This window comes from Salvelinus sp. IW2-2015, linkage group LG32 (assembly GCF_002910315.2).
Source record: "Salvelinus sp. IW2-2015 linkage group LG32, ASM291031v2, whole genome shotgun sequence".
Classification (NCBI taxonomy): Eukaryota; Metazoa; Chordata; class Actinopteri; order Salmoniformes; family Salmonidae; genus Salvelinus; species Salvelinus sp. IW2-2015.
In genome coordinates this window covers 342,257-355,774 of record NC_036871.1, presented here as the reverse complement: position 1 = coordinate 355,774, position 13,518 = coordinate 342,257, and the positions used below count along the sequence as shown (strand labels likewise).

General features: G+C 42.1%; 1 protein-coding gene across 3 annotated transcripts in view; it reads left to right on the top strand.

The window, feature by feature from the left end:
- The window catches only part of efr3a (EFR3 homolog A (S. cerevisiae)), a 219,733-nt gene that overhangs the window by 162,834 nt on the left and 43,381 nt on the right, over nucleotides 1-13,518 (top strand). For all 3 annotated transcript variants that reach the window (XM_023976991.2, XM_023976989.2, XM_023976990.2), the window contains exons 12-13: nucleotides 4,103-4,217; nucleotides 7,076-7,127. In XM_023976991.2, the coding sequence (XP_023832759.1) occupies nucleotides 4,103-4,217; nucleotides 7,076-7,127 (167 nt within the window). The remainder of the gene's footprint in view (nucleotides 1-4,102; nucleotides 4,218-7,075; nucleotides 7,128-13,518) is intronic.

The following is a 13,518-nucleotide window of genomic DNA, read 5'->3' as shown; positions in this document are numbered from 1 at the left end:
GAGCTGCACTACCTGAGCCACTTGTGTGGGTTGTAGACTCCGTCTCATGCTACCACTAGAGTGAGAGCACCGCCAGCATTCAAAAGTGACCAAAACATCAGCCAGGAAGCATAGGAACTGAGAAGTGGTCTGTGGTCACCACCTGCAGAATCACTCCTTTATTGGGGGTGTCTTGCTAATTGCCTATAATTTCCACCTTTTGTCTATTCCATTTGCACAACAGCATGTGAAATTTATTGTCAATCAGTGTTGCTTCCTAAGTGGACAGTTTGATTTCACAGAAGTGTGATTGACTTGGAGTTACATTGTGTTGTTTAAGTGTTGCCTTTATTTTTTGGAGCAGTGTATATATATATTGTGTAGTGTATTTCAGCCTTAAGCAGCACTGTGTTGGCACGTGTGTAAAATCTTCAACTACATCAATCTCATGACCCGCTGCCCTGTTTTTCCAACTCTTAAACTAACCCTTTAAATCCTTTCAAATAATGCTATCAAATAAAGTGGCATACATAATGAGTCAAATAAGCACTTGGAAGTTTGGGGTGTGCATGCAACAGACATGCAGGACCAGCCCTTGCCTACATAACCACAACCTTTAGTTGCATTTTGTGACCCTTTGCTGTGACTTTTGGAGTACAGCTAAGAACGAGATTTACCATTGAACTACTATTCACTGTTCGTTTTACCCAAAATAATTTGTAATAATAATGTACGATTCTTTATTTTTGATGAAAGTAATGATGATGAGTGCGGTGCTGTTGCTTGTATGCATTGTATGTGTGTGCTTACTGTGACTGTCCCCCTGATATTGGCTACAACACTAGGCTAACGTCTCACAACGTTGCAGCCCAGACAGCAGTGCATGGCAAGCTGGGGCGAAGAACACTGTGTCCTGGTGTTTTTGCTGTTCGTGCTTGTATCAAGATGGTTATCAATATTAGTTATTATTTCTTGAGTTGGCTATTATCCTACTTGCAATAAAATCATGGGAGGGAAAAATTGCCCAGGTTAGCTACTGCCCGCGATACCGTGATACTGCTGCCCAGTGCAAGCACCTCACGTCGGCAAGCACCTCGATAAAACACTAGTCATTCGCTCCAACTTGTCTTCGTGCTCCCCAAGGGCAGTAACTTTAGCTAATTGTCACGTCACTGTAACATCCATATGAACACTAGTTATCTGTCATCACAGATGAATGGGTAAACAAATATACAGTGGTTAAAAGGGACACTAGCTATCTAACTAACCTAACTGGCGATAGCTATCGCCATAACAACGAAAAGCATCAAGTCGCGGTCTAGCTTCAAAAGATTAAGTCCAAAGTCTTGCTGTTGTTCAATGGTAAATCTCATCCGTAGCTGTACTTCATCTAGTCACAACCAGCTTTCTGTAGGTAAGACATTTTTCCCCCCAACTCTCCATATTGACCATTTTAGTACCGATTAACCCTGAAGTATCTATGGAGCACGGGAAGCCCATATTGCCATTCGAGGTGATTGTATAGGCCTTTATAGAGGCAACATCCTATGCTGCAAAGTATTTTAAGACATTAGGCCTACACTTACTGTTAGATTATTCTGTTACACGGTTAACTAGCAGGAAATTATATTTAAAGAGAAACTTTGCGATTTTCGCATTGAGGCCCTTTATCTACTTCCCCAGAGTCAGATGAACTCATGGATACCATGCATGCTAGAATATATCCATATACTTCCAGTCATTGCGCTAACTCTAGTTAGCATTTGCTCTCAAAACTACTTACTTCTAACTTCCTTCATACTGGACACACAGACATAAAAATGGTAACCACTAGTTAATCTGACTCTGGGTAGTAGATAAAAAGGCCCTCATTGCCAAAATCTCAAAGTATCCCTTTAATTATCTGGCTAAAGGGTTTTGAGTTTCCACTTCCTCAGAGTCAGATGGTAAATTAGCCCCAAATTAAATGTAATTTTAATGTTTTTTTTAAATTATTGTCTATTGAGCAAAATAATCTAAACCATATTTAGACAGTAAAGTTATAGCAACAATAGCGTAATTGTCAACCCATAATGAATGCCAATCACTGGTTAGGTGTTGCACATCAAAATACCATTATCTTTCCTGGTTGGACATGTTAGATTTAAATGTAGGCCTATCTAAAACATGTCTTGAATCATACCATCTCAATAGCGCTTTGAAGGACTTTAAAACATCTGCCAAATGTGACTCACCACCTGGATTCTGTCTTATGTAGCAAAGTTTTAAATGGCTTTTTTTGCATGGGATAAAAGTAGAGACTCAGAGCAACAAAATTGTACTGCATTTTTGAGGAACAGTGGAAAAGTAATTCTGCTTTGAAAGTTGATAAACTTCTAAATTCACTTTTGAGAAATTGGCCTTTTGAATGTTTTGGTATCTAGTGAAGAGCTCTTCTTTGTCCACCCATCTCGTTTCGCTCTCGGAACGTTCAGAGTGCACACTTGACGCTCTGGACGATCATTTGTTTACCTCTGGACAACATGAAAACAGCCTAACCAGCTCTGCTGGCAACAATTTCATTACGCTTTTTTGCAGACGTTTAGTGACACCGGCCATATTCAACGGGTGTAGTACACTTTAGCTTAAGACCTCTAGCTAGCTTCCTAGCTAAGTAAACAACGTGTAAGATCACACATGTAACGTTAGCTAATGAGCCAGCCAGCTAACGTTAGCTAGTTAAACAACAATGAACATAGTGCGAAATCATGTCGTTACTACCCTGCATGAATATGCTGGGAGCTAACCAACCAGGTTCCATGTTAGCTAGCTAACATTAGGCTCTAACCTGAAAAGCAAACGGCTCTGGGATACGAATAATGTCAGGTAGGGAGCCAGCCAGCTAACATTAGCTAGCTAGCTAATGGTACAATTTAGCTCGAAATGAAACCACTTTCTGTGAATCGTGTAATATCTTAAAATGTCAGAAACGTGTAATATCAGAAAATGTAGCTAGCTAACGCTAGACTATTTTACCTGTATACATCATCATGCATGATGGACGCATCTCCCTGTCACAGATGCCATGCCACGGTTGCCCTTAGTTTGAAGATGTAATCCGAAGACAGGTGTTTTCTCCATCTCTTTAGCTATCATCATTTAATTCCACTGATTTCAAAACTCGATCCTCCAGAAAGTGGAGAACAACACTTATGCAGCTCCACTACACAATAAAAAAATGTTAAGCCGCGTTCGACAGGATTACCAACAGACCAGTTTAAATAGACAAAAGCCTTCTTTATGGCAGACCAATCCGAACTCCTCTCTTGGCATGTCCAGCCCACTCAATATCTTAGCCAATCATGGCTATTGGGAAGGTTGCTGACTTTTTCTGTGGCTTAATTAAAAAATTTGATTCGTATTTACAGATGGCATACAAGTTTGTTATTAAGGCGCATGAAAGTTCACATGTTCGAGAAGGCATTTCTGCCAAAAAACGTTTTGACATTTTGATTAAAACAATTACGTTAAAACGGCTCTCCAGTGAAGTCATGACTTGAGACATACGCCTAGTTTCCTGAATCGGGTCACAAATGATAACATTTATTTGAGTTAATCGCTGCATTGGCTGGGATTAATCGCATATTCAGAATTTGCTGAAATTGAGCTGTAATTTAAGATGTTTATACAAAAAGCATTACAGGAATATTGACATCTTGTTTTTGTCCAAAGTAATATTAAGCAAAATCAGGTAAATTGATAAAGCACCATTTCTTTCATCTCAATACCAACTTGTTTTGACATGTAGATCATGTATTTTGGACGTTTTCAAACAATACAATTAATCACAATCATTTAAATTATGAAAATGTTGGTGCCACCACAGGAAAAAGTTATTCTGGAGCCCTCCTATATTGTTTTTTATATTGATTTCCAGGCTGTTGAAATTGCAGAGGGTGACTTTTTAATGTTGACCCCGTAGTTACATGCATTTGAATTTGTATGCTCTACACACAGTATGATTGGAAATAACTTGTCTATGCGCCATTCCTTTAGTCAGAGTGCCAAAGAAAAATATCTGCATCGTTTGACAATTTAACAGACAAAGTTTTGTAACGCATTCATTTACCCCATGGTCACACAGGGTTCTTTGGTGGAAACCTGCCAGACTACCAGCGTGCGGAGGTGATGATGTTCATCATGGGCAAGGTGCCCGTGTATGGCACCCCCTGCCACACCCTGGACACTGTGAAGATTGGGTGAGTCACACTCATTACCTCCACGCTACAGGGTTTCCCATGGACATTAGGTTCATCTCGGGGGTTCTCCTTTCTGAGTCAGGGGTGACTGGTTGGGTACTAGGGTTTAATATTTTCCTGGTATTTTACAAATGCTTCATCCCAAGAACAAATCACTTTTCTTCCAGGTAACCTGGTATTTCCCGCCAAAATCGGAAGCATTATAAAGCATATAAATATGTCTGGATTTGATTAGAGCTTTGATCAGCATGAAAATTCTAACCTGATGCTGCCTGAGCCTCATGAGACATATATTAAATACATTTTATGACCCCTACATTAACGATATTTAATGAGACCAAGCCCAAAAATATCCCAAATGATGATGCCATTTTCCAATACATTTATGATATAGGCTACTGCAAATTACGAACGACTGAAAAACATAAAAGTCACCCAGTTTCGATCCGGCCACGATAGGTTATTTTAATACAATAGATAACGCATCCAAAACAGAAAGACAGCGGTTAGAAATAATCCCAAAGTTGTTTGTCTGAATGCCCGCTCTCACCTTCAGCATAAAAAATGCAGACCACGCTGCAATGCTATCTGTCGGGGCCAGTGGGGAATGCAGCTCTCTACTTTAGTTACGCTTCCTAGCTAACTAACTTTCATGGGCAACGATGAGCCAGCTAGTTAACATTAGCCTACTACATCTAGCTACATATTGAACTTCCATCCTCTCAGGCAAGGGGCACAGTGTATGAATTTATGGTTGGATAATAATCACCGTCATAATCATTGGCCAGTATGGAGAATTAAGGAAAACCACCAGTCCAAATCACTATCTCCATCTATGGCTAAGTTGGGAAAGGGACAACAATTCAACGAGATGCAACAATTCAAGTTTCTTTTCTAATTACGTTTAGCTTTTGATGTGATGTGATTGGTGTGAAGCCAAATCCAAACTGGCTTCACTCTACACTTTTTTTAGGTGCTCCAGGACTATCAACAGTTGAGCTCTCTTTTAGCTCAACGCTGATTGGCTATTATTTTATACTTTTTTATAGGGAGGCCAAATGCTCGCTGGCATCCCATGCATTCAATGGTACGGGCGGCAACAATGTCATACTCTTTTTGACCAGACAGCATCAGATAGATGGGCTACACATACAGAGACAGAGGGGCGCTGTTTCACTCGCTCAGCTGCTTTCTCCGGTGACATACATTCAGCCTCTTGCAAACTGAAGTACAATTATGAAACAAAGAGAGACAAAATATAAATTATTTCGTTTTTTCTTTGTCAAATTTATACGGAAGCCCGGCTTCCCTTAGCACTGATTAATACACACCACTGGATGACACTTTTATGAGTTACTGCTGCAGAGGCACAGGTACTGTGCTTATGAAGGTGCTTATAAACATCTAGGTCAACACACTTCCAGGATGCCATTGGAATTTTTCATATTTTTTAATTATTTTTCTAGTCATTTCTAGTAATAATATAAGGATGTAGATACGTTTTATTTGCATACTTGACTTTCCACACAGATGTACTATAGAGAATATACCTAGTTAGTAGAGTTATATGTTATACTATATATACAATTCCTTCAGAAAGTATTCAAACCCCTTGACTTATTCCACATTTTGATGTTTTACCGTCTGAATTCAAAATAGATTAAAAATAATAATAATCTCAACCATTTACACAATACCCCATAATGACAGCGTTTTGAAATGTATTAAATAGAGAAATATTAAATTTACATAATTCACACCCCTGAGTCAATACTTTGTAGAAGCAAATTTTACAGCTGTGAGACTTTCTGGGTAAGCCTCCAAGAGCTTTCCACACCTGGATTGTGCCCATTTATTATTAAAAAAATTCATCAAGCTCTGTCGAATTGGTTGTTGATCCTTATTAGACAACCATTTAAGGTCTTGCCATAGAATTTCAAGTAGATTTAAGTCAAATTGTAACTCGGCCACTTGGTAAGCAACTCCAGTGTAGATTTGGCCTTGTGTTTTAGGCTTTTGTCCTGCTGAAAGGTGAATTCATCTCCCAGTATCTGGTGGAAAGCAGACTGAACCAGGTTTTCTTCTAGGATTTTGCCTATGCTTAGCTCCAATCTGCAAATGTTTTATCCTGAAACTCACCAGTCCTTAATGATTACACATATACCCATAATATGATGCAGCCACCTCTATGATTTGAAAATATGGAGAGTGGTGCTCAGTAATGTATTGGATTTGCCCAATTTTTGTATTTAGGCCAAAAAGTTAATTTCTTTGCCACATTTCTTACAATATTACTTTAGTGGCTTGTTGCAAACATAATGCATGTTTTGGAATATTTGTTTTCTGTACAGGCTTCCTTCTTTTCACTCTGTCAATTAGGTTGGTATTGTGGAGTATCTACAATGTTGTTGATCCATCCTCAGTTTTCTCTTATCACAGCCATTAAACTCTGTAACTGTTTTAATGTCACCATTGGCCTCATGGTGAAATCCCTGAGCAGTTTCCTTCCTCTCCGGCAACTGAGTTAAGAAGGATGCCTGTATCTTTGTAGTGACTGGGTGTATTGATACAACATCCAAAGTGTAATTAATAACTTCACCATGGTCAAATGGATATTCAATATCTGCTTACATTTTTTTTTTTACCCACCTACCAATGGGTGCCCTTCTTTGCGAGGCATTGGAAAACCTCACTGGTCTTTGTGGTTCAATCTGTGTTTGAAATTCACTTACAGATAATTGTATGTTGTGGGATAGGGAAATGAGGTAGTCATTAATAAAACATGTTAAACACTATTATTGCACACAGTGAGTCCCCCCCACCATTTGCTAACAAACTGTTGTTGATATTCCACTCAGGCACCAGGGCACCAAGCGTATCCAGGCCATGCTGCTGAGCTCGCTCATCATGGTGAGTACTTCTATCGCCTGATCATTTATTCAATAGTACTGTCTAACGATAGCCGTATCCGCCTATCGGGATCACAACAGACTGATCAAGAATAGTGTCAATCGAGAAGAATGGCAACGGATGAATCCATTAATTGAGTCTATTCTAATTCTGCCTAAAGGGAACTCAATGTTCTCTGTTGGTATATCTGAGTAGCGCCGAAGTAGATGGTTGCCGTTTTACGATCCCGTAATCAATTGTGCATGTTTTTTCGCGTTATTTTGTACTTAATGTTTCTGCCACCGTGTCTTATGACTGAAAAGAGCTTATAGATATCATGACAGTGATTACACACCCCATACTGGAGAATTACTTTTTCTTCTACGAGTCGGACGGGAAGTATTTACTTCAGACGCCCAACAAGGCCCTCATCCCCGTCATATGCAGGAGAAAGAGACAGAGGTATCATGGATGAAGATCCGGGTGCCTTGTAAGGATCCGTCGCCGAGAGGGTAATCTACCTTTACCATCGGTCCTATTAGCCAACGTACAATCAATTGATAATGAAATAGACGAACTACGATCATGTATATCCTACAAACGGGACATTAAAAACTGTAATATCTTATGTTTCACCGAGTCGTGGCTGAACGACGTCATGAATAACATACAGCTGGCGGGTTTTAAGCTTTCTCGGCAGGATAGAACAGTGGTCTCTGGTAAGATAAGGCGTGATGGTCTATGTATATTTGTAAACAACAGCAGGTACACAAAATCTAAGGAAGTGTTGAGGTTTTGCTCGCCTGAGGTAGATTATCTCATGATAAGCTGTAGACCACACTATTTACCAAGAGAGTTTTCATCTGTATTTTTCGTGGCTGTCTACATACCACCACAAACCGATGCTGGCAATAAGACCGCACTCAGTTAGCTGTATACGGCCATAAGTAAACAGGAAAACGCTTCTAGTGGCCGGGGACTTAATGCAGGAAACACATCTGTTTTACCTAATTTACCTAATTTCTACCAGCATGTTAAACGTGAAACCAGAGGGGGAAAAAACTCTAAACCAACTTTACTCCAGACACGTACAAATCTCTCCCTCGCCCTCCATTTGGTAAATCTGACCATAATTCCATCCTCCTGATTCCTGCTTACAAACAAAAACTAAAGCAAGAAGCACCTGTGACTCGGTCAATAAGAAAGTGGTCAGATGAGGCAGATGCTAAGCTACAGGACTGTTTTGCTAGCACAGACTGGAATATGTTCCGGGATTCTTCTGATGGAGTTAAGGAGTACATCACATCAGTCACTGGCTTTATCAATAAGCGCATTGATGACGTCATCCCCACAGTGACCATACGTACATATCCCAACCAGAAGCCATGGATTACATGGCAACATCCACACTGAGCTAAAGGCTAGAGCTGCCGCTTTCAAGGAGTGGGACTGTAACCCGGAAAGATTATAAGAAATCCAGCTATGCCCTCCAACAAACCATCAAACAGGCACAGCGTCAATACAGGACTAAGATTGAATCATACTACACCGGCTCCGACGCTCGTCGGATGTGGCAGGGCTTGCAAACTATTCCAGACTACAAAGGGAAGCACAGCCGCGAGCTGCCCAGTGACACAAGCCTACCAGACGAGCTAAATTACTTCTATGTTCGCTTCGAGGCAAGTAACACTGAAGCATGCATGAGAGCATCAGCTGTTCCGGACGCTCTCCGTAGCCGATCCGTCCCTTTTAAAAAATGTTGCCTAAAATGACATACCCAAATTTAACTGCCAGAAGCTCAGGCCCTGAAGCAAGGGTATGCATATTCTTGGTACCATTTGAAAGCAAACACGTTGAAGCTTGTGGAAATGTGAAAGGAATGTAGGAGAATATAACACAATAGATATGGTGAAAGGTAATATAAAGAAGAGAAAAAAACTATTATTTTGTACCGTCTTTGAAATGCAAGAGAGAGGCCATAATGTATTATTCCAGCCCAGGTGCAATTTAGATTTTGGCCACTAGATGGCAGCAGTGTTGGTGCAAAGATTAGGTCTGATCCAATGAACCAGTGCATTTCTGTTCCAAATTTTGTATCAAGACTGCCCAAATGTGCCTAATTGGTTTATTAACTTTTCAACTTCCAAACTGCGCACTCTCCTCAAACAATAGCATGGTATTCTTTCACTGTAATAGCTACTGTAAATTGGACAGCGCAGTTAGATTAACAAGAATTTAATGTTTCTGCCAATATCAGATATGTCTTTGTCCTGGGAAATGTTCTTGTTACTTACAACCTCATGCTAATCGCATTAGCCTACGTTAGCTCAACCATCCCGTGGATGGGACACCGATCCCGAAGAGGTTTTAAACAGGTCAACATTCACAAGGCCGCAGTGCCAGACGGATTACCAGGGCGTGTACTCCGAGCGTGCGCTGACCAACTGGCAAGTGTCTTCACAAACATTTTCAACCTGTCCCTGACTGAGTCTGTAATACCAACATGTTTCAGACATACCACCATAGTCCCTGTGCTCAAAGAACACTAAGGTAACCTGCCTAAATGACTACCGACCAGTAGCACTCACGTCTGTAGCCATGAAGTGCTTTGAAGTGCTTTGAAAGGCTGGTCATGGCTCACATCCACATCATTATCCCAGAAACCCTAGACACACTCCAATTTGCATACCGCCCCAACAGATCCACAGATGATGCAATCTCTGCTGAGCTGTTGTCAATGAACAGCATTCTTACATAGGTAATCCTTTTGTCCAGATGGGATAGGGCAGTGTGCAGTGTGATGGCGATTGCGTCGTCTGTGGACCTGTTGGGGCAGTGTGCAAACTGAAGTGGGTCTAGGGTGGCCGGTAAGGTGGTGGTGATATGATCCTTGACTAGCCTCTCAAAGCACTTCATGATGACAGAAGTGAGTGCTATGGAGCGGTAGTCATTTATTGCAGTTATCTTTGCCTTCTTGGGTACAGGAACAATGGTAGACATCTTGAAGCATGTGGGGACAACAGACTGGGATAGGGAGCGATTTAATATGTCTGTAAACACACCAGCCAGCTGGTCTGCGCATGCTTTGAGGACGCATCTAGGGATGCCGTCTGTGCCAGCAGCTTTGCGGGTGTTAACGCGTTTAAATGTTTTACTCACATCAGCAACGGAGAAGGAGGGGGGGGGGGCACAGTCCTTGTTAGTGGGCCGTGATGGTGGCACTGTGTTATCCTCAAAGCGGGAAAAGAAGGTGTTTAGTTTGTCTTGAAGCGTCACGTCGGTGTCTGTGACGTGGCTGTATTTCTTTTTGTACTCCGTGATTTCCTGTAGACCCTGCCACATACGTCTCATGTCTGAGCTGTTGAATTGCGACTCCACCTTGTCCCTGTACTGGCATTTCACTTGTTTGATTGCCTTGCGGAGGGAATAGCTACACTGTTTATATTTATACATATTCCCAGACCTTTTTCCATGGTTAAATACGTTAGATCGCACTTTCAGTTTTGCATGAATGCCGCCATCCATCCAAGGTTTCTGGTTAGGGTAGGTTTTAATAGTCACAGTGGGTACAACATCTTCAATGCACTTCTTTATAAACGCACTCACAGAGTCAGCGTATAGGTCGATGTTGTTCTCTGAGGCTGACTGGAACATATTCCAGTCCGTGTGATCAAAACAATCTTGAAGCGGGGCTTCCGATTGGTCGGACCAGCGTTGAATGGTTCTCGTCACTGGTACGTCCTGTTTGAGTAGATGGCGTTGTGGTCGGATTTGCCGAAGGGAGGCCGGGGGAGGGCTTTGTATGCATCGCGGAAGTTAGAGTAGCAGTGATCGAGGGTATTGCGCATACGCGTAGAGCAATCAATAGGCTGGAAGAATTGTTCTCAAATTTGCTTTGTTAAAATCCCCAGCTACAATAAATGCACCCTCAGGATGTATGGTTCCCAGTTCGCATATAGTCCAGTGAAGTTCCTTGATGGCCATCTTGGTGTCTGCTTGAGGGGGAATGTACTATAATGTGACTATAACTGACGAAAATGATCTTGGTAGGTAAAATGGCCGGCACATGATTGTAAGGAATTCTAGATCAGGTGAGCAAAAGGTCTTGAGTTCCAGTATGTTGTTATGATTACACCATGAGTCGTTAATCATAAAGCATACACCCCCGCCCTTCCTTTCCCAGAGAGGTGTTTATCTCTGTTGGCGAGATGCAAGGAGAAGCCCGGTGGCTGAACCGATTCCGACCATATATTCCGAGAGAGCCATGTTTCCGTGAAACAGAGAATGTTACGATCTCTGTTGTCTCTCTGGAAAGCAACCCTTGCTCAAATTTTGTTTACCTTGTTGTCAAGAGACTGGACATTGGCTCGGGAGCGGTGTGCGATGTACACGTCTACAGAGCCTGGCCAGATGGCCACTTCATCTGCCCCTATTTCCGGCGTCGTTGTTTTGGATCACCTACTGTTATTAGTTCCATTGTCCTGGGTGGTGGTCCGAACAGAGGATCCGCTTCGGCAAAGTCGTATTCCTCGTCGTAATGTTGGTAAGTTGACGTTGCTCTTATATCTAATAGTTCTTCCCGGCTGTATGTAGTAAGACTTAAGATTTCCTGGGGTAACAATGTAAGAAATAATACATAAAAAAACGAAATACTGCATAGTTTCCTAAGATCTCGAAGCGAGGCGACCATCTCTGTCGGCGCCATGCTTAGCTCATCACTAAGCTAAGGACCCTGGGACTAAACACCTCCCTCTGCAACTGGTTTCTGACAGGCCGCCCCCAGGTGGTAAGGGTAGGTAACAACACATCCGCCCACGCTGATCCTCAACATGGGGGCCCCTCAGGGGTGCGTGCTCAGTCCCCTCGAGTACTCCCTGTTCACTCTTGAATGCATGGCAAGGCATGACTCCAACACCATTATCAAGTTTGCCTATGACACAACAGTGTCACAATAGGCCTGATCACCAACAACGATGAGACCGCCTATAGGGAGATGGTCAGAGACCTGGCTGTGTGGTCAGCCAGGACAACATCCTCTCCCTCAATGTGATTAAGACAAAGGAGATGATTGTGGACTATCTCATCGATGGGGCTGCAGTGGAGCAGGTTGAGAACTTCAAGTTCTTTGGTGTCCATATCACCAACAAACTATCATGGTCCAAACACACTAAGACAGTCATGAAGAGGGCATGACAAAGCCTATTCCCCCTCAGGAGACTGAAAAGATTTGGCATGGGTCCTCAGATTCTCAAAAGGTTCACAGCTGCACCATTGAGAGCATCCTGACGGGTTGCATCACTGCCTTGTATGTCAACTGCTCGGCCTCTGACCGCAAGGCACTACAGCGGGTAGTGCATACGGCCCAGTACATCAATGTGGGTCAAGCTTCCCGCCATCCAGGCCCTAAAAATTGTCAGACTCCAGCCACAATAGTCATAGACTGTTCTTTCTGCTACTGCACGGCAAGCGGTACCGGAGCGCCATGTCTAGGTCCAAAAGGCTTCTTAACAGCTTCTACCCCCAAGCCATAAGGCTCCTGAACAGCTAATCAAAAGGCTACCCAGATCCCTCTTTTACGCTGCTGCTACTCTGTTTATTATCTATCTAATTATTGTTGTAACTCTATATTTTAACGTTTAACGTTGACATCATAAGATTTGTCATAAGCATGTATTCACAGTGTATTCGGAAAGTATTCAGACCCCTTGACTTTTTCCACATTTTGTTATGTTACAGCCTTATTCTCGGGCTCCCGAGTGGCGCAGCGGTCTAATGCACTGCGTATCAGTGTGAGAGGTGTCACTACAGTCCCTGGTTTGATTCCAGGCTGTATCACATCCAGCCGTGATTGGCCCAGCGTCGGCTGGATTTGGCCCAGATAGGCCGTCATTGTAAATAAGAATTTGTTCTTAACTGACTTGCCTAGTTAAATAAAGGTTAAATTCTAAAATTGATTTTTTTAAATAAACTCAGTTATCTACACACAATACACCATAATGACAAAGCGAAAATAGGTTTTTAGACATTTTTGCAAATTTATTAGAAATGAAAACAGAATCACTTTATTTACATACGTATTCAGACCTTTTGCTATGAGACTTGAAATTGAGCCCTGGTGCATCCAGTGTCCAGTGATCAGCCTGGATGTTTCTACAACTTGATTGGAGTCCACCTGTGGTAAATTAAATTGATTGGACATGATTTGGAAAGGCACACAGCTGTCTATATAAGGTCCCACAGTGCATGTCAGAGCAAAATCCAAAGCCATGAGATAGAAGGAATTGTCCGTAGAGCTCCGAGACAGGATTGTGTCGAGGCACAGATCTGGGGAAGTGTAGCAAAACATTTCTGCAGCATTGAAGGTTTCCAAGAACACAGTGGCCTCCATCATTCTTAAATGGAAGAAGTTTGG